A 22,340-nucleotide genomic window follows, 5' to 3' on the forward strand; every position below is an offset into this window, starting at 1 on the left:
TATATTAATGCGTAAAAAAAAAGAACAGAAATACAATCCAATGGTTTAGTATGCACTTAATATAAGTGGTAAATAGAAAGGTAAGTAACCTACTTACGATTTCCAGAGCAATAGCTTGCTCTGGTGATGAAAGCTTATGGTGGTGCAATCCCCACCAAAGGATATAAACAGATACAAAGTGCACAAGGAACAGGTAAAAAACACAGAGGGGAATAGAAAAAAAATTGTAGCTTTATTTGGTTCAAAAACTATTAAAATCTATGAATAAAAATCAGCTCCCAGTCTCTCAATCCACTTAACGCGTTTCGCCCGATTATGGGCTTCTTCAGAAGTATAAGACACTTATATGGTTATATACACCACTACATTGTTGGAATATCCTGTATGTATAAATTTTATACTTTTAATTATTCTTAATACCTTTTGTGGCGCGGTTTACCACTTTGTTTTTTGCACATTTATTTGTGTGTGAATCTTTTTAAAGAATAAATAGTTGCTCACCTTTCTAATGCCTTCTGAAGGGCTAGATACACAGTTATCAGCTCCGTTGTTCTTGCTTATCGTTCGCCATAGTTCAGAAAATGTGCTATCTTGTTCCAAAGTATTGGTGCCTTTTGCCTTAAAATATTCGTATACTGAAGAATCCTTCACTGTGCCGTAGGACAAATCCATTTGTTTGGCCAAGTCTTGAAAAGTCCTGCAATTAAAAAAATAAGATCAAGGAATTAGGAGACCCTTCCAGGGTTGCACATGCTAGAAGGGAAGATGCCATCATTTGAGTAGTTAGAAGCTTTGGAGCATTTAATATTTATTGTTATTTAAACACAATAATATGTTATCGGTGATTAAATTGAATTTAGGAACATTAGAAAATCATTGTATTCCCTTAGCTCAAAATAGGATTTCGAAATGCATTAGCTCACATCTTGCACTTGGTTTTGACGTGTTTCAATAATAGATGTGAAATATTTATTATTCAGTTTGATTATAGAGTCACGTTTAAAGTAGCTTAAGTGTCAGGTTTTGGTGACCTTAAGAAAGTTGATTGATTTATCAGTGACTGCTAGTAAAAAGACAATTTTCAGTATCTGAAGTCAAGGTCGACATATATTTTACCTTGAACATATTGCACAATCTAGTGGGTTTTCGTGATGTAGTGCTAAATGTGATTGGAACCCTAAAATATGCTATTAAATAGAACAAATTATCTTAAAGGAGAAGTAAAGTCCACACGCATGTTGTTTCGATGATATATCACAAAAACTTGTATTTTCTGTTAATAGAGCACAAAACGAGACATAGAGCCTATTGGCATGCAGTCTCTTTGAATGTATCAGTGACATAATTGCCCATAGGTTGTTTTAAGGTAAGAGAATATTTAAAAGTATAACATAGAGATAAGCTTAGCTGCATAGTTGGATAGCTTTCAATGTACATGACACGAAATGCTTTTTATTTAAATAAAATCTAAAGAGCCTATTCAAGGTTTGACAGAACCAGCACCTGGGTATACATTAATATTCTTGTTAAATGTCAGATCAGTGAGTGGATAGAATGATGTGTATTCCCCGTTCACTGCTGAATTCTCCAGGCCATCATCTCATGTTGATACTCTAAACTCCATGCATACACAGGAAATAAAACATTTGTGTAGAGGCGATTGGCAAAAAGAACACTTTCAAAAATCTCAGACATGCAAACACAGCAGCAGAGATTCTGATAGCAAAATAAATAAAAAAAAACACACAATGTCTGTCCATATTTTTGACTGTGTTTTGCCCAATGTTTCTTGAACTTGTCTCTAACCCCTCTGCTGATAAGTCGTTCCATGCATTTATAATTATTTATACTGAAAAAAAAATATCTTTATACCCAATATGTTTGTCTTCTGCAATATTTTTAGCTGCCCTTGTTCTATGGAAAACATCACCGCCTTGTTAAATTCCTTGAAGTATTTATACATTTCTATTTTACCGCTCCAATCCTTCATGTTTCATTGGCTATGTATTATAATGCAGACATTGTATCTCTCTCATACCCCATCAAGCTTGTGCAGTCTGACTCTGCATGATGATGGCTCTGCTGGAACTGGAGATGAGGTAAATAACTTCTTCTAACGTTATAAATATGTAATGTATCACTGTAAATCAAACCATAAATCAGGGCTCAACATTTCAAGTCTTTACCTACGAGCCAGGCTTAAAACTTGTATGGGAATGCAATAGTCTATCTGTGTGAAGAGTTTATGAATGCGGGAGGGTATCAGTATTAAGGGTTAATAAATGCGGGAGGGTATCAGTATTAAAGGTTAATGAATGCGGGAGGGTATCAGTATTAAGGGTTAATAAATGTGGGAGGGTACCAGTAAGAAGGGTTTATGAATGCAGGAGGGTATCAGTAAGAAGGGTTAATGAATGCAGGAGGGTATCAGTATTAAGGGTTAATGAATGCAGGAGAGTATCAGTAAGAAGGGTTCAGTAGGGTATCAGTAAGAAGGGCTGATGAATGCAGGAGGGTATCAGTAAGAAGGGTTGATGAATGCAGGAAGGTATCAGTAAGAAGGGTTAATGAATGCAGTAGGGTATCAGTAAGAAGGGTTAATGAATGCAGGAAGGTATCAGTAAGAAGGGTTAATGAATGCAGGTAGGTATCAGTAAGAAGGGTTAATGAATGCACTAGGGTATCAGTAAGAAGGGTTAATGAATGCAGTAGGGTATCAGTAAGAAGGGCTGATGAATGCAGGAGGGTATCAGTATTAAGGGTTAATGAATGCAGGATGGTATCAGTAAGAAGGGTTAATTAATGCGAGAGGGTATCAGTTTTAAGGGTTAATGAATGCAGGAGAGTATCAGTAAGAAGGGTTAATGAATGCGAGAGGGTATCAGTAAGAAGGATTGATGAATGCAGGAGGGTATCAGTATTACGGGTTAATGAATGCAGGAGGGTATCAGTAAGAAGGGTTAATGAATGCAGGAGGGTATCAGTAAGAAGGGTTAATGAATGCAGGAGGGTATCAGTAAGAAGGGTTAATGAATGCAGGAAGGTATCAGTAAGAAGGGTTGATTAATGCAGGAGGGTATCAGTAAGAAGGGTTAATGAATGCAGGAGGGTATCAGTATTAAGGGTTAATAAATGTGGGAGGGTACCAGTAAGACGGGTTTATGAATGCAGGAGGGTATCAGTAAGAAGGTTTAATGAATGCAGGAGGGTATCAGTATTAAGGGTTAATGAATGCAGGAGAGTATCAGTAAGAAGGGTTAATTAATGCAGTAGGGTATAAGTAAGAAGGGCTGATGAATGCAGGAAGGTATCAGTAAGAAGGGTTAATGAATGCAGGAAGGTATCAGTAAGAAGGGTTAATGAATGCAGTAGGGTATCAGTAAGAAGGGTTAATGAATGCAGGAAGTTATCAGTAAGAAGGGTTAATGAATGCAGGCAGGTATCAGTAAGAAGGGTTAATGAATGCACTAGGGTATCAGTAAGAAGGGTTAATGAATGCAGTAGGGTATCAGTAAGAAGGGCTGATGAATGCAGGAGGGTATCAGTATTAAGGGTTAATGAATGCAGGATGGTATCAGTAAGAAGGGTTAATTAATGCGAGAGGGTATCAGTTTTAAGGGTTAATGAATGCAGGAGAGTATCAGTAAGAAGCGTTAATGAATGCGAGAGGGTATCAGTAAGAAGGATTGATGAATGCAGGAGGGTATCAATAAGAAGGGTTGATGAATGCAGGAGGGTATCAGTATTAAGGGTTAATGAATGCAGGAGGGTATCAGTAAGAAGGGTTAATGAATGCAGGAGGGTATCAGTAAGAAGGGTTAATGAATGCAGGAGGGTATCAGTAAGAAGGGTTAATGAATGCAGGAGGGTATCAGTAAGAAGGGTTAATGAATGCAGGAGGGTATCAGTAAGAAGGGTTGATTAATGCAGGAGGGTATCAGTAAGAAGGGTTAATGAATGCAGGAGGGTATCAGTAAGAAGGGTTGATGAATGCAGGAGGGTATCAGTATTAAGGGTTAATGAATGCAGGAGGGTATCAGTAAGAAGGGATGATGAATGCAGGAGAGTATCAGTATTAAGGGTTAATGAATGCAGGAGAGTATCAGTATTAAGGGTTAATGAATGCGGGAGGGTACCAGTAAGAAGGGTTAATGAATGCAGGAGGGTATCAGTAAGAAGGGTTAATGAATGCAGGAGGGTATCAGTATTAAGGGTTAATGAATGCAGGAGGGTATCAGTATTACGGGTTAATGAATGCAGGAGGGTATCAGTAAGAAGGGTTAATGAATGCAGGAGGGTATCAGTAAGAAGGGTTGATTAATGCAGGAGGGTATCAGTAAGAAGGGTTAATGAATGCAGGAGGGTATCAGTAAGAAGGATTGATGAATGCAGGAGGGTATCAATAAGAAGGGTTGATGAATGCAGGAGGGTATCAGTATTAAGGGTTAATGAATGCAGGAGGGTATCAGTAAGAAGGGTTAATGAATGCAGGGGGTTATCAGTAAGAAGGGTTAATGAATGCAGGAGGGTATCAGTAAGAAGGGTTAATGAATGCAGGAGGGTATCAGTAAGAAGGGTTAATGAATGCAGGAGGGTATCAGTAAGAAGGGTTGATTAATGCAGGAGGGTATCAGTAAGAAGGGTTAATGAATGCAGGAGGGTATCAGTAAGAAGGGTTGATGAATGCAGGAGGGTATCAGTATTAAGGGTTAATGAATGCAGGAGGGTATCAGTAAGAAGGGATGATGAATGCAGGAGAGTATCAGTATTAAGGGTTAATGAATGCAGGAGAGTATCAGTATTAAGGGTTAATGAATGCGGGAGGGTACCAGTAAGAAGGGTTAATGAATGCAGGAGGGTATCAGTAAGAAGGGTTAATGAATGCAGGAGGGTATCAGTATTAAGGGTTAATGAATGCAGGAGGGTATCAGTATTACGGGTTAATGAATGCAGGAGGGTATCAGTAAGAAGGGTTAATGAATGCAGGAGGGTATCAGTATTAAGGGTTAATAAATGTGGGAGGGTACCAGTAAGAAGGGTTTATGAATGCAGGAGGGTATCAGTAAGAAGGTTTAATGAATGCAGGAGGGTATCAGTATTAAGGGTTAATGAATGCAGGAGAGTATCAGTAAGAAGGGTTAATTAATGCAGTAGGGTATAAGTAAGAAGGGCTGATGAATGCAGGAAGGTATCAGTAAGAAGGGTTAATGAATGCAGGAAGGTATCAGTAAGAAGGGTTAATGAATGCAGTAGGGTATCAGTAAGAAGGGTTAATGAATGCAGGAAGTTATCAGTAAGAAGGGTTAATGAATGCAGGCAGGTATCAGTAAGAAGGGTTAATGAATGCACTAGGGTATCAGTAAGAAGGGTTAATGAATGCAGTAGGGTATCAGTAAGAAGGGCTGATGAATGCAGGAGGGTATCAGTATTAAGGGTTAATGAATGCAGGATGGTATCAGTAAGAAGGGTTAATTAATGCGAGAGGGTATCAGTTTTAAGGGTTAATGAATGCAGGAGAGTATCAGTAAGAAGCATTAATGAATGCGAGAGGGTATCAGTAAGAAGGATTGATGAATGCAGGAGGGTATCAATAGGAAGGGTTGATGAATGCAGGAGGGTATCAGTATTAAGGGTTAATGAATGCAGGATGGTATCAGTAAGAAGGGTTAATGAATGCAGGAGGGTATCAGTAAGAAGGGTTAATGAATGCAGGAGGGTATCAGTAAGAAGGGTTAATGAATGCAGGAGGGTATCAGTAAGAAGGGTTAATGAATGCAGGAGGGTATCAGTAAGAAGGGTTGATTAATGCAGGAGGGTATCAGTAAGAAGGGTTAATGAATGCAGGAGGGTATCAGTAAGAAGGGTTGATGAATGCAGGAGGGTATCAGTATTAAGGGTTAATGAATGCAGGAGGGTATCAGTAAGAAGGGATGATGAATGCAGGAGAGTATCAGTATTAAGGGTTAATGAATGCAGGAGAGTATCAGTATTAAGGGTTAATGAATGCGGGAGGGTACCAGTAAGAAGGGTTAATGAATGCAGGAGGGTATCAGTAAGAAGGGTTAATGAATGCAGGAGGGTATCAGTATTAAGGGTTAATGAATGCAGGAGGGTATCAGTATTACGGGTTAATGAATGCAGGAGGGTATCTGTGTGAAGGGTTAGTGAATGCAGATGTGCTTGTGTGTCATTGTGTATGTTCAGTCCTGGTGCCTACAAAGCCCCTGGTCACTTCCCTCATACCAGCCATGTGTGCAATGCGGTCACACGTAGTTCTCTCACTTGGGCTCTATTTTCAATAGTACAATAGTCAATCGGTACAAGAGAACGAACGTAAATCTCGAGCCCCTTTATAAATGTAACAATGACTGCATAAATATATGTTTTCAGGGACATTAGCCTGTAACATGATGTTCACATTAACAGCTAGACAATTTGTAGATGTTGCAGTAATTGTACATCAAGCAACCCATTACAGAAAAATCATGTGGAACCATAAATATGAATGCTTTGTCCTTATTTTGTGTGTGACTGGTGTGGTTTAGAGTCATATATGTGAACTACTGTAACTTAATATTTAAAATAGATATATATGCACTATTTTATCATATGAGATTGGTATTCCAAAGTGTTTTATTATATGGTAAAATTACACAGCTTGAGTTTTTTTCTTTTATATTTTGTTCTAGATCATTAAGGAATTGGTTATTAATACTGAGGGTAGATTTTCCACCTCCATTGCCTGGGAAGATAAACTATGTTAAACTAAAATTTCTATAACTTTATACCACAATGGATCATTTTGGGATCATATGGGTGGAAGCGGCACTGTCATGCTGAACTTACCTTTCCCCAAACAATTTATCTTCTCTCCCTCTCCCTCTCTGTTCTTCATTTTCTTTCCCTGTCTGCTCTAGTTTTCTCTAAAACACAAGACAAAGTAGGGACTGTTTTGTCTTATGGAGGTTTCCTACGCTTGACCATCTCTGACCAGCGGAGGAGCAAAGTGTGCTCCATTTCCTGTGGTCAGAGATATTTTCCCACATTTCTCACCTTTCCTCCGTGATCTTGTGATGCTTCCTGTCAGTATTCCAAAACGTCTTGTCATTTAGACAGAACACTGGCGAAACTACCGAATTTCATCTTAACTGAATGAGAACAGTTTGTTCATTCATGTTAGGATGCAATTCGGAACTTCGGATCAGAATTTAATTTGAATGAATGAAATTCCGATCTAATTCATGTCACGGTATCAGGGAGCTATCTATCAAAAGGCTGAAAGACCTTTCAACCAAATTTACTAATACTAAGTAAAGATTACTTAGTTTTAGTAAATTCTGCCCCTACTCACTATATTGTGAGTATGGACAAGTCTACCAAACAGTGAGCAGCCTGTGGATTCTCACTGTTGTAAAAAAAGACAAAAAAAAACCCTAGTGTCCCCCATCCCAAGCCCCCACACATGCCAGGCGAGTAGGGGTTATTCAACTGAATGGGGTGGCTATTGTCCACCCCTCGTCCCCCACCCATGATCGGCGGGTGTGGGTCCTAAATGAAAATGGGGGGGACCTATTGTCCAACTGCTCCCTGACGCTTCTTTTTTTGCATATAACAAGGAGGGAGCTATGCGCCGGTAGCTCCCTCCTTGTCATAAACCAAACCAACAAACGAAGAGGTCTTTGTTCATTCATTTAATATTTTGATTCATTTATTCATCTTTCTGACAAATGAATGAATAGATTAAATTCCCGTTCGCATGCCCAAGTGTTTAACTGGGCATGCGCGGGAATTTCACATCGCTATCTAGTGTGGGCAGATGACGTGTCCCACAGGAATTCATCTACCCACACAAAGATGGAGGTGCCCAGGACCTAGGTCCAGGCAGAAAATAAAGATTTTTTAAAAAGGTGATATGGGGGGCTTAGGGGCTTAGGGCATTTGGGGGTGACTAGGGGGACAATTAGATGTAGTAGAGTCGGGAGGGAGGGGGTTAAAAAAAATGGGATTCGACCATGACAGTGTTGCTTTAAGTTAAAGAAGCTATGTCTGAATTCAAAGTAACCACAACTTTTCTAAGCTTGATCACTTTTCTAAAGTCAAAGTTTATTTAAGGATACATTAAACTTTTAAACTTAAATTCACGGGTACATTGTTTGTAGATTAGGTTTGACGTAGATTTGTATGTTATTTAACGTTTAAAAATAGTTTAAATTGACTTCAAGACCACTGTAATTGTAAGCTAAAGCTTCAAATGTCATCTCAACTTCAAGATAAAATTGTAGTAGTGAACGAAAGTGATTAACATTTAAACCCAAGCAGCTGTTTCTGAGCATTGGAAAACTTTTAAAATAGCACCCTGAGTCCTTCTCAAACTAAAATCTGAATTGCCAGGGATATTTACTTATGACACCAAATGACTGTTCCTTTTTTATACTCAAAAAATAATGACACACTTTATTTCTCTTTATTTATCCCTGTGTAGAGTGGTTCATTTCCTTTATTGAAAGGATCCCATTCATTATTTTGTTCGGTGATCCCTTATTTAGACTAGTTCCTCTGTATGCTAGGTTCTTCATTGGAAAAGGTAGTGCCCCATACTAAACTGTATATTGTAAGCAGTTGCCTAAGGCCCTATGAACACAACTAACGAATACCTAAGTACCAACCTAATTTGGAAGCCAATCCATGAGTTTAGAATTAATATTTCCTAACTGTATTGCGACTGTTATTTGGAAATACAACTTTAGTCAGTTTTTTTAGATGTTGGCATTCACTGAACATCAGACGAGATATCCCCTAATATCACAATTTTTATTATAAGTTTAATTCTAAAGCACAAATATATTCTGCAACAAAACACCATGGGTGAGCTATATGCAATCAACATTGTATTTAGTGACATTTAATATGGTGGTTCTGGTACATATATGCTGCTCTTTTAACTTGCAATGTACAACATTGTCTTCTCTGAGAAATGGTTTTATATACAGAAACAGGTTTTATATACTTTTTTTATTTACTTTTTTTTATTATTACAAGGTAGGGAGGCAGAAATCTAAACAAAAATAAAGAACACTAGTGTTAAAATGAAATATATTTATTTTTAATGTTAAGGTGTCCCTTTAACAATAGTAAAGAGACATAAAAGAGGTTTGTGTACCTTACTTGAATAAACTTTCAGTCTAAAAGAGGTGGAGTATATGTCTAAATCAGGGATAGGCAACCGTCGGCTCTCCAGATGTTGTGGACTACATCCCCCTTAATGCTCTTACACACATAATGCTGGCAAAGCATCATGGGAGGTGTAGTCCAAAACATCTACAGAGCCGAAGGTTGCCTATCCCTGGTCTAAATAAATAAGGTTTATATTTTCTGGAAGAAATAAAAAAAAATGTCAGGTGTAAAATTTTTATTAAATTATATCACTTAATATTTTTGGACAAACATTTAACATTATTTCATATGTTTGGATAATTTTTTTTAAGTAATAATTATGACATATTTTAATATTTTGATATCTTTGATAAATATATAGTTTTTTTTAGATATGATATATTTTTGATATTTTAATAGTAAGGAAAAAATATTTTAAAAGTTTATCCAACATATGAAATAATTGTAAAAAAGCTTATCAAATTAATCAAATAAAGACATAATGTAAATATTGTGTAATTCTATGTGGGGTAATAAATAAATACTCTAATGCCGAGTCATAATAAGACAGAGACTAAATGAAGGGAATAAAACACATACAGAGATAAAACACATATTGCCTCTGTATTTACACGCGTTTACACTTTGGGATTAATTCTACCTTGTACCAGTCATTAAACAGATCAGGTTTCAGAACTGGAGCACAAACAGAAAAACATGAACGAAATACTGGAAGCATAACACGTCAATTAAATTATTGTTGTTATCATCTAGTTTAATTTTTTTTAATTTTTTTTAAGGACGCTTGTGATTAATGTTTTAAAGAAAGGTAATTGGTTTGGACAGAGATGATTATTACATTTCTTTTTTCAGGCCTTTTAAGGAGACATTGTGTCAACTTTCTACATCAAAGTTGTTAAGTTTAAATGAGCTATTTACAAGTCTACAATTATTCAAAGTTAGATTAAAATGCAATTATGGTGATGAGCTGCACATCCAATGTAACATTTAAATCTCCTAAATGCAGGCTTCAAGGAGATACATTGTCTATAGCATAGGGACAACTCGAGTTTCCGAGTCGAAATGGTGTCTCCACAGTATGACAAATAATTTACTTGCCTCTAGTGTTGTCCTGTTTGTTTCATTGTTAACAAACATTTATTACTTCTGAAATCACTTACACACCATTTGAGAACACATTACTAAACAGTCGTTTCAAGTTCAAGATATCTTCAGATACTTGAAACAAAAAATCAATGGGAAACCAGTATGGTCCATTAACCCCACTATCGATGTTATTGGATCTTAGAACCAAGGCAGCTGCTTTTCTTAAGTGTGATTAAAACAAAACTCGTTGATGCAGCAAGATACAACAGGCCTTATTTATCCAGAGAAATAGATACAGACAACATAAGGTTTGCCAAATTGTCCAAGATTGTGCATTAAAATACATACACGCATTTTAATTTGTGAGTTGTAAAGAAACCTTCAAATTATTTTCAACAATAATTTTTTGCATAGGTTGATTAAGAAGATAAGTACGATGCATCAATCAGAATGAATGAAGCAATATCTTACTTAGTGAGGCGTTTACCATTGATGTTTAGACTAACATGATGAAATCATAAGGTTTAATCTGCTCTAAATAAATGAATTGTGGAGGGCGGCTTAAGGCCCGTAATAAATAAAACTCTTAAGCAATGGGATTTCAACTTTTTCAAATGAATATCAGGGAAAATTTTAAAATAAATATAGATTTTCTGTGAAAGATAATGTATAGAAAATGTGTATCAGTCAACATTTTATGTTTTGAACAAAGTTTCTTATGTAACTTCCACAGATACTGACATTTCATGCTAGTAAATACAGAAGGTCCAAAAGGCAACAGAACAGTTGCAAAGTGGAAAATATGACAGACAGCCAATTAAAATATTTTTAAAGGTATCTATCGTGCAACAGAGATAAAGTACTGGAGTTTAAACTGAATTAATTATGACATGGTGTTAAAGTATAAAAGAAAAAATTTCAGGTACTCACTGTGATAATTCAGGCATATTTATTGGACACTGAAATGTTTTGACCTGTACACAGATCTTTATTCATAAAGTAGACCATGTTGTCTGGTGGTGCATCGATACTCTGAAATGGCTGGTTCCATTTCATCCTACAGATGCTCATCTAAACTAAGATCTGGAGTCTGAAAGACCATGGCAATTGCCCACATTCACAATATAAAAAAATAGTTTTGAGGTAGATATTGGTGGAAAGGCTAAAGATGGTGACACTCAGATTGATCCATTTAGATCGATCTGGCTTTGTTATAAACAAATCCGGGTAGATAAAGTGTGTAAGCTACTGAATATGGTCCAGAAAGTCGGAGAAGGACCTAACCTTATGATTTTTGTTGCCCTCAATGCAGAAAAGGCCTTTGACAGAATCAGCTGGAACTATCTGTAGGAGGCCTTTAAATCCTTTGACCGTATTATGAGCCTGTACAATGAGCCGTCTGACAAGATTTTGGGGAATTAATTTGAATCAGAGTGGTTTGGGGTAACCAATGGAAGTAGTCAGGGGTGCCCATTAGCTTCTCTGTTATAGGTTCTTTCAATCAAACCTCTCGCTTCATATGTTAGACAAATAGAGGAGATTCTGGGGATACAAACAGCTGAGCAACAACATAAAGTTACATGATATGCAGATGATATAATCCTTACTCTCTCAAGCTCAGAGAAGTCTCTGCCTGCCATGATTAACTGCACAAAAGAATTCAGTAATTTTTCTAACTATAAGCTCAATCTAAAGAAAACACAAGCGATCTACTGTAACGTATTTAAAAACTAACTAGATGGACTTAAAGAGCACTATGATTTAACTGGTCAACTTAGACTTCCGGTATAAATCAAGTAAGTAGTAGACATGTTTGAAGGGATGGAAATACAATATTTTCAAGAATTGCTATTGTTATCTAAAAATAACAAATTTGTTAAATAAAAAAATATCAGTTACAAACATTATGGGTAATATTCTAATGGAAGAAAATGTAGCATAGGGTTATTTTTGTATCCAGTAGCTATAATCATGTATCTATGCACAGTATCAACTAGTATCAGGAAAAAGTGGAAAAAGCTAACAGGTGGCTTTCTCTTTCAGGATTTAAACCTGACTTATTTTTAGCTAGTTGGGAAAAATAAACTAATAAAAAATAATAGTCTTTTTTATGATTATAAATCCAGGGTAAAATTTTAATGTATCTTAAAAAGGGAGTTCCTAAAGGAGGGATGGGCTAATTTGTTGAAAAGAACGATACATAATGTTAATATATATGAGAATTTTGTTAAGGTTCTACACAGATGGTATATGGTGCTCAATGAGTTGTCTGAATTTCAAATTCCCAAGGTAAATATAAGCATATTTGGTGGGTCTGTACAAAATAGCTGTTTCTGAAAACTAAATTGACTGATATTGTTGAGAAAACTTCAGGCTCTACTGTTGTCCAAGCCCCACAAAAATTTATTTTTCACCTGGACTTACCTAAAGTAAATAAATCAGTGAAAACGTTAATAATTTGTTTAACGATGGCTACTAAAAGATGCCTTGCAAGATATTGGAAATCTAGGGATTGCCCAAATTGGATAGAAATCCAAACACAAATACATTATCACAAATTTATGGAAAAGGAAATGCATGTAAATTTGAGGAATAGAGAATTATATCAAAATATAAAAGATCTCTGGGCTAGTATTAATATATACTGAATGTTCTAAAACAACATTCAAAACATTCTAGCACAGGGGTAGGCAACCTTTTAGTTGTACTGTGCCAAAACAAGATCTTGAAGTCCCTTGGTATGCCGATCCTACTTTTTTAAATAGAGGTGTGTATGTAGCTGTATTGTGTATATGTTATTTATGGGTGCTGCAGTTGCTTTGTAGCATTGTATTTGTGTGTATGTGGACTGTTATATTGTATATGTTCATGAGTAGTTTGTGCTACTCTATATAATGTCTATGAACATGGGCTGTGCATGTGGGTTGCTTGTAAAGGTTTGTGTAGATATGTCACATTGTGTGTTTGGCGATGCATGTACGTGTAGGGCTGCTTGTTGAAGTATGAGCTTGTATATGGATTGTCAGGGGTGTTGTGTTTGTGCAGACTGTGTGTGTTTGTGGGCAGGCTGTTTGTATTATTAGGGAGAGGCTTATTCTGCAGCTCTGTGAACATCGAGCAGCGTGGGTGTGTTCCCTTGGGTCCAGCGGGGACCAGTCTGGCAGGTACAGGTCAAGAAGCTGCAATAGCTGCTGAGGGCTGCTCTACTCCAGTATGGATTCCCATTCACAAGTTCTGGGAGGAAGTAATCTAAGATCACTTCCTCCAAGTGTCGCAATGCGTAAATTGAAGATTGTCCTTCGCCACCTGCAATCATTGCTCAGTTTGCACTAGCATATATCTAAAATCCTACTGGGACTCTTCACAGGGGAGAGCCTGTTTGTCTATGACAGCCTTGAGTGTTGAGTGCCATGCAAAGATACCCCGAGTGCCATGCATGGCACATGTGTCATAGGTTGCTAACCCATGAATGATCCCAACAATGAGTATGCATTTATGAAGTAAATGTAAAACAGTATGAAACCCCATATGCATCAATAACAAACAATTAGATTATACAATGGAATAGGTGGTTGAGGAATGACTGGGTTGAGGAATGACTTTTCACATTATTTATTTTAATTTAACAAATAAATAGCATATAAATATTAAAAACAGACATTTTAGAACTAGTGAATGTTTGACAAAAAGGGAATATTTAACACGTTACAAAATGTGTTCGATGATGAATTCTATATATGTATATACTATAGTAGATATATCTGTATATTTATGTAGGTCTTTAAACAGACTAATTATGTATTTTATAGCACAAATGTAAGAGGACACATAACCAAAGTATTTTTTAATGAATAATACGATCACACACAAGTACTTTTTTATATTGGAAATATTGCAATAAACCCTAAAATTGCTGATACATAGTCGATCCATGTATTTATTCATACATTTTTTTGGCTATGCCCATGCCTCCAGAGGTTAATGTGTCAGCTAGGGTAAGATATTCAGATCCTTGCTTTATTAATTAAACTAAACTCTACAGATGGTGTTTAATAACAAGCTGGTCCCAGCAGCAGGTTTCAGTCACTTTACCTAAATCAAATGTCTCATAAAGTTACCATGGAAATCATATCGTCTGAATCAAACACATCTGGTGAGTAACGCTTCCTTTCACCCACTGAGTAATAAAAATAACACACTACTTCAATTATGCATGCAGATGTGTGTTTGTTAGAGCACTTTTCCTCCTTTATACAACTTGGTGACATTGAGGATAAGTATTTTTGAAAATAATATTTACGAGATCGGAGATATTATTTTCTAATTATACTCACACACTGCTAGGTCCTCAGATTAGAATTTCACATTTACAAAAAGTGAATTGTGCTTACAGCTCAATAATTTGGAAGCATGAATGACAAAATCTTAGTTTTACATTTTCAAATGGCAAAAAAATTGGTAGCTCTTCAGCGGTTCTTCTCTAGAATTTCTAGGCATCATCAACTAACGTGGCTTTCTGAGATTGAAGGGATTTAAAAAACAAGATAAACTGTGGGCTTATCAATTGTTCACACCTGTTCTATACATACCTACTGCTTCTATTTCCTAAATAGTTAAGTACTGCAAAAATAAAAAAATAAATTTAACCCCTTAAGGACCAAACTTCTGAAATAAAAGGGAATCATGACATGTCAGACACGTCATGTGTCCTTAAGGGGTTAAAAAACTTCCGAAAAGTTACCTATCAGGTGGTATGGAAAGTAAGCCAGATTAGTTTGAATTTGACGTTAAAAAAGTGATATTTATCTAGAACATTCAAAAAAGTGATACTTTAAGATACTTTAGGCTTCTTGCCCAATTTCCCATGGGAATAAAGCAATATTATCTCAGACTCATGTTTCATTACATCCTGGTTAAGAAGTGCTTTCTTATATTTGATTGCACCTAGGTACTCTTCTTCATTCGCTACGTGAATGATTGCTTATTTTGGCTATTCAACATTATCTGGAATTATTAAGTAGGCAAAGTAATTGTGTAATGGAACTCTGTGCTGGATCTGAGGCCATCCGTATCCCACTGAAACTTTGACTTTCACCTAAATCACTAGCCACCTCTGATCCAGGTGCCTTATGGACAAAGTAGGGCTCTGACACAAGCATCCTGGAGATACCAATTCCGTGGGGATATGGGAATGGGAACCAGAGTTATTGTATGTTTTGTTACCCCAGTGCCAAGGTGTCTGGCCGCTAATTAAATTACCTGCTCAGGTACAGACACCATGGTGTCAGGGATGTTGCAATTCTTTTGTTCTCTCTCGGGACCTCCTGTTGATACTCCAGGTATAAAGGTGCGACCTGTTGTGACAATAAACTGGTTCTTCTTAACCCTTCACTAAGTCTCGGCTAGTGTTTGGGTGAGACAGCAATAGACAGCGGCAAAAGGCTATAAACACACAACGGAACTTGGCAGTGACAACACAGCCACTCGTGGGTATAATGCCACAAAATGCTTTGCCTGGAAGGGGAGAATAAAATTATGTATGTTGCCATCATGCAGTGTATGCTGTCGGCAGACATAAAATATACACAGAATGGGGGGCGGAGCTAGCCCTCAACAGCAATGGGGCAAACTCCCTGAGCTCCGACAGCCGGGCAGAAAAATGCCCAAAATAAGCTGAAACACGGGGTGTATTCCCCCCAACAAGTACTGAAAGGTATTACCAGAAGATGGGGAGAAAAACAAAAAAACCCGTACCGAATCGACCCAGATATTGGTGACCTCCTGAGAGGGCCGCATGGTGCAGGGAGATCTGACATGGCGGCGGACCTGGGAGATTTCTCCTGATGTATCGGAAGACTACTCTCTCCACAATATGGAGGACCTGAGAATAAAGCCACCAAAGACTGCCCAGCCAGCAGACAAAGGGTCATCACCACTCACCATGGAAATACTTACCAGCCTCCCGGCGGACCTCCGCCAAAACCTCTTATCAGAAATTTCATAGGTTAGAGAAGACCTTAAGGGGTTCAATGGGCGCCTGAACGCAGTCGAACAGACAACCACAACACATGCAGCACACATTCTGGAGTTACAGAAACAGATTGGCACCCTCACCACAGCTCACGACACACTGAGCCACCAGCTTGCAGCCATGGAGGATAAAAGAAGGTGGAAACACCTGAAAATTAGGGGTCTCACAGACAGTATCACCCAGGCAGAACTACCACACTTTCTGCGCAGACTGTTTACAGCCCTTCTATCTCCCAAACAAGCAAAGGGCATCACACTGGATGGGATGTTTCATCTTCCCAAGCCTCCATCAGCCGTGGCCTCCAACACCAGCGACCTACTGGTCAAATTCCAAAATGGCCAGGACAAGGCAGCCATCATGAGCGCAGTAAGAGGAAAAACCCCATTCCGGTTCGAGGAGATGGACATTACCTTTTACTCTGATCTCTCCCGCCCGACCCTACAGTGGCGGAAAACACTGCTCCCCTTCACATCCATATGATCATCGAAGGGTATCAAATACCGCTGGGGCCCGACACACTTTCTACTCATTCAGCATCAGAACACAAAGCTCAGGGTGGCAGAGGCATTGGAGATTGAGGCAACTCGGACCACTCTAGACCTGAACCACACCGCAGCGCCTGCACCGACAGCATGGGATCCAGCTAACACTGTCCCATTCATCCTGGCGAATCGGAACTTACCCAGCCGGGAGATTACCTGACTCCTGGCGATTATCTTTATTTATATTTTTACTTAAATCTTGCCTTTTTATATCTTAGGTCTCATGCTCCTCATGGGGCCAGCCTCTTGCATATGCACATTTAATGAAGCATAAGTTTACAGTTATTGTTGTATTCTCCATTGTTTATGCACCACTTAAATACCACATTGTATACTAAGCAATTAACTAATTGCAGAGAAGGACCTTACCCGTCTCTGCTACCTTTCAGGCCTAAGCGGGCCACGATCGGGATTACCCCGGGAAAAGTAGCTCCTTAAATACCACCTTCCCCCCCAGCTCCATGCTAGTATCCACATACACCCACTCAACCCTGTGGAGCTGCATTCACATAGCATCCAGTCCGCTCCAAATACACACCACTTACCCTTTCATTTTTTGCTAACGCACGGCCATACATGCCTTAGACATCTACATCTATTACAGCAAATACTTGAGGCACGTATACGGCTGTTACAAGCTACTTTACTATTAACAATAAAAACCGCAGGCAACAATGATACCCTAACAAACGCATGTCAATTGTTAATCTAAATGTTGCGCTTTGATGATTATGTTAAACCCAATGTCTATCACAAGTTGACTGCGAAAAATAAAGAATTAAAAAAAATTCACAGAATTTACATTAGTTCCAGAATGCCATAGTCCTTTGTGCTGGGGATGTTACTAGACCCTGGCACACAATGGGAATTCAAGCTGAAACATTGCACAACCAGATTCCTTCCTCCATAACCACTTCAAAAAGCAGAAGTGGTCATAGATGTTGGAGTAACCCTTTAAGGGGGTAAGAATCACCACAGGGCTCAGGAGACTTCTAGTCTGTTAAAATATCATATACCACCACATAAGGAATAGGGACCAATGACTGGGTGCATTTATATTACCCTCTACCCCAGGGTAGGGGCTATTTATGACTCTGGTTAACCTATCTGGTTAACTCTGCCACATGAGCTGAAGGAGGAGGAGGTACTATTCACAATTCCTGCTCTAGTCACATCAGGATTTTTACTGGTAACTGCAAACAAAATAAAAAAAAACAAAAAACTAAGTGAGAGTTGAGAGATAGTTGGCCCTTTGTTTATGCAATGCTGGCATCTCATAGATTCCATACATATTTTGTTTATTTGACTGGTTTACAATATATAATCCTCCGTTGTCTGCAGATGTTAGTGGTAAAACATCCTGATTATGTTAAAATTGAACTTCACCTTTAAGAAATCCAATCCCAAGGAATACATCTATTACCCAATAAAATGCCCCCTAGCCTAGCTGCAAGGTTAAGGGAGATATAGCAATGCTTCACTCTGGCTGTCTACACTGAGATGTATTTAATTTAGAAATCAGAAACATCGAATAAAAAGCATTCTAATACTGGATATAATTATGCATCCATTAAATATCATCTGCAATAAAATGAGAATTATTTTCCTCTGTCTGTTTTTCATGTGTTAAAAGCTAAGACTACTGATATGAATGACTGAAACCCAAAATAAAATGAACAGAAACAGGTTTCATCTTTTTTTTCCTTCAACAGCATCTGGTTTGCTAACTCTGGTGTCAGAACGTAATAAATAGATAATGATTTCCCTTGAAGTCTCCGGGGCCAAGAAAATCATTAGTGATGGTAAATGGAGGTATAGTCTGTTCTACACGGGATAGTATAAAATTGTCCCCTTCTGAGTCAAGTACAGTATGAAAAGCAAGGTATGAAAAGGAAAAATATGTCGGTAGAAAGTCTAGATAATTAAGCTTGTGAATGTATTCATAATATGAACACCTGTCTAATACAACTTAAATCCCAGTATGTGAACAAATCATGATACACAGGAAAGCCTTTGACACACTGTACAGTAAGACATTAGAATGTGTATTTTCCACGATTATCTTTTTATTAGATTATATGTTAGCCTATCATGTTTTTAATTCCAGCCCTAATTGCCCAGATTAGCCTTCAGTGAAATAGTATTATTATCATTGGTATTTATATAGCGCCTACTAATTCCGCAGCAGTTTACAATATTATGAAAGGAGGGGAAATTTACAAAAAATAAGACAATTACACAGTGACACAGGAACAATAGGTAAATGAGGACCCTGCTCAAACAGGCTTACAGTCTAGAGGAGGTGGGGTACAAATACACAACAGGGCAGCAAAGGTGATAGCCACCAAACAAGGTGGAAAAGTAGCATAACTGGAGGAGAGAGTTGAGCATGGCTCTTTAGGAGAGCAAGAGACAGACTTGTGTAATTATAAATAAGTTACTCTCTGAGATCATAAGCATTTCTGAACAGATGTGTTTTGAGGGACTTCTTGAAGACTAGGGGAGAGTCTGATGGGGTAGGCAGACTGTTCCAAAGGAAGGGAATCGCCCGTGAGATGTGCTGCAAGCGCGAGTTAGCAGTAAGGGTGCGAGCAGCGGACAGGAGAAGGTCATCGGCAGAGCCGAGAGAACGAGAAGGGGCATATTTATGAATCAGGGGAGAAATGTAACAGGGGCTAGAGTTGGCTAGAGCTTTATAGGTAAGGGTTAGTATTTTAAATTGACACCTATAGGATACAGGAAGTCAATATAAGGATCGACAGAGGGGCGAGGTATGGGAGGAGCGACCGGTGAGAAAGATCAGAATGGCAGCAGCATTCATTACCAATTATAGCGGGGAAGCTTGGCTTTTTCGGAGACCAACTAGAACAGAATTACAGTAATCCATGCATAGATTACCAGAGTATGGACAAGCTCCTTGGTAACATCTTACGTGAAAAAGGCTCAGATACAGGTCATGTTTTAAGGTGGAATCGACAGGTTTTAGCAACATATTGGATATGTGGCACAAAGGTGAGACCAGGATCAAAGATAACACTAACGAGACAACGAGCTTGCAAGGACAGATGGATGCAAGTGCCATCAACTAGCAGGGAAAGCAAGGACCATGGGGAAAAGATCAGAGGAGGAGAGATATATCTAGGTGTTGACATATAGATGGTACCGGAATCCAAAGGAGTTAATGAGTTTGCCAAGAGTGGCAGTATAAAAAGAGAACAGAAGGGGACCAAGAACAGATCCTTGGGAGACTCCAACCGAGACAAAGTGAGAGGAGGAGGTGTCTTTGCAAAAGGAGATGCTGAATGAACCTTGGGAGAGATAGGAGGATAGCCGTGAGAGGACAGTGTCAGAGAAACTGATTGATTGAAGAGTTTGGAGAAGGAGGACATGATCAACAGTGTCAAAGGCAGCAGAGAGGTCAAGAAGATTTAGTATGGGGTAGTGGCCTTTGGATTTAGCTGTGATTAGGTCATTTGTAACTTTAATAAGAGAAGTCTCAGTAGAGTGGAGTGAGCAAAAGCCAGAATGAAGAGGATCGAGAAGGGAGTTAGAATTTAGGAAGTGAGTCAAGTAAAGACATGTCTTTCTAGAAGCTTTGAGGAAAAAGGAAGCAGGGATATGGGACGATAGTTGGAAGGGAAACACAGTCTAGGGATGATTTTTTTTTAGGATTGTACAACAGTAGCATGCTTAAGGTAAGCATGGTCAACACCAGAAGAAAGAGTGTTGTGTGTTAAGGATGTGTGTTAAGGATGGTACAAGACAAGGGGAGAGTGATCTGATAAAGTGGGAAGGTACTGAATCAAGCGGAGGTGGTGGGACGAGAGGAGAGGAGAAGTGAAGTCACCTCCTGTTCTGTAGCTGGGGCGAAGGCCTGTAGGGTAGGGAAGGTGTGTGGTTGCAAGATGGAAAAGGGGGAAGAATTATTTCCTTAACTGTTCAATTTTGTCGGTAAATGAGCATGCAAGGCTATCTGCTGAAAGATCAGTTTGAGGGGTGGCTTGAGGTGGGCGAAAGAGAGAGTTGAAGGTATTAAAGAGATGCCTGAGATTGTGTGAGCATGAATGAACAAGAGAAGAAAAGTAGGATTGTATCGCAAGGGTGAGGGCTGTGCTATATGAACACACCATTTATTTATAATGGAAGAAGTCTGACAAGGTGTGGGTCTTCCTCCAGCAGCGTTCAGCTGAAGGGGAGCATATCTGCAGGTAGCGGGTCAACTTAATCTGCCAAGGTTGGAGGAGCATCTTGCATGAGGTGCAACTTTGGAGCGGGGCTGCATCAATCCAGAATAACTGTGATCTGCATATATAGATTGTGTAAATTTTTGGAAGCACAAAATTATTGATTGATTCCATTCTTTTATTTATAGCATCTGGCAGAAGGAATTTCATACACTCAGTGTTTAACCCCTTAAGGACACATGACATGTGTGACATGTCATGATTCCCTTTTATTCCATAAGTTTGGTCCTTAAGGGGTTAACCCCTTAAGGACACATGACATGTGTGACATGCCATGACTCCCTTTATAAGTTTGGTCCTTAAGGGGTTAAAGCACTGTGCAGGACACATCACAACAAACTAAATTTTACTTGCATGACCATCAGAAAGAAAAAATGGGATAACTGTGTGGCCCAAAGGTTCCTAAATTATATAGAATCAGAAATAGACAAACAGATCGAAAAATGGGGAGAAAGATCGGTAAAGGAACAGTGCCACAGTACCAAAAAGTGACATATTATTGTTCATGAAAACTTCTGCAACCGTGATGATCCTGGAGCTTGGGAGCATATAAACCATAGGGCTTTACTGGAGTCGTATAATGCACATGGTCAATTTGCTTGAAGGCAGAGGTGTGAGATGAGTAAGCAAGAACGCTGGTTTTATCTGGACTAAGTCATTTAACTATGCTTTAAATACACTCCAGTAGGTTCAGCACTTTCATGATCAAAATAACAGTAACTTCTATATTACATCTGGGCACTCAAATGGCAGATTAAATTTAATGTAGAAAATTGAAAAGTTATACACTTTGGTATAGAGATGAAAATATAATTTTGCCTCTTTATAAATCACTAGTAATACCACACATTGAATATGCTGTGCAATTTTAGGCACCAGTTCTAAGAAAGGATATTATGGCACTAAAAAAATTGCAGTGACGGGCTACAAAATTAATAAAAGGAATGGAGCATCTTAGTTATGAAGAAAGGTTCACAAATTGAAATATCTTTAATATGGAAAAACAGCACCTCAGAGGTGATATGATAGATGTATACAAATATATTGGGGGCCAATACAAACCATTGTCTGGAAATCTGTTTATAAACAGTACTATATATAGGACATGTGGTCATATATTTAGACTGGAAGAAAGGAGATTTAGTCTAAGGCAAAGGAAAGGTTTTTTTTTTTGTTTTTTTACAATTAGAGCAATAAGGATGTGGAATTCTCTGCCTGAAGAGATGATTTAGCACGGTCTATACAGATGTTTAAACAGCAATT

General features: G+C 38.3%; 1 protein-coding gene across 4 annotated transcripts in view; it reads right to left on the bottom strand.

Annotated features, from left to right (window-relative positions):
• The window catches only part of GRID1 (glutamate ionotropic receptor delta type subunit 1), a 927,065-nt gene that overhangs the window by 57,857 nt on the left and 846,868 nt on the right, over positions 1-22,340 (bottom strand). For all 4 annotated transcript variants that reach the window (XM_063433578.1, XM_063433577.1, XM_063433579.1 and 1 more), the window contains one exon: positions 502-697. In XM_063433578.1, the coding sequence (XP_063289648.1) occupies positions 502-697 (196 nt within the window). The remainder of the gene's footprint in view (positions 1-501; positions 698-22,340) is intronic.

The sequence above is a fragment of the Pelobates fuscus genome, chromosome 10 (assembly GCF_036172605.1).
Source record: "Pelobates fuscus isolate aPelFus1 chromosome 10, aPelFus1.pri, whole genome shotgun sequence".
NCBI lineage: Eukaryota > Metazoa > Chordata > Amphibia > Anura > Pelobatidae > Pelobates > Pelobates fuscus.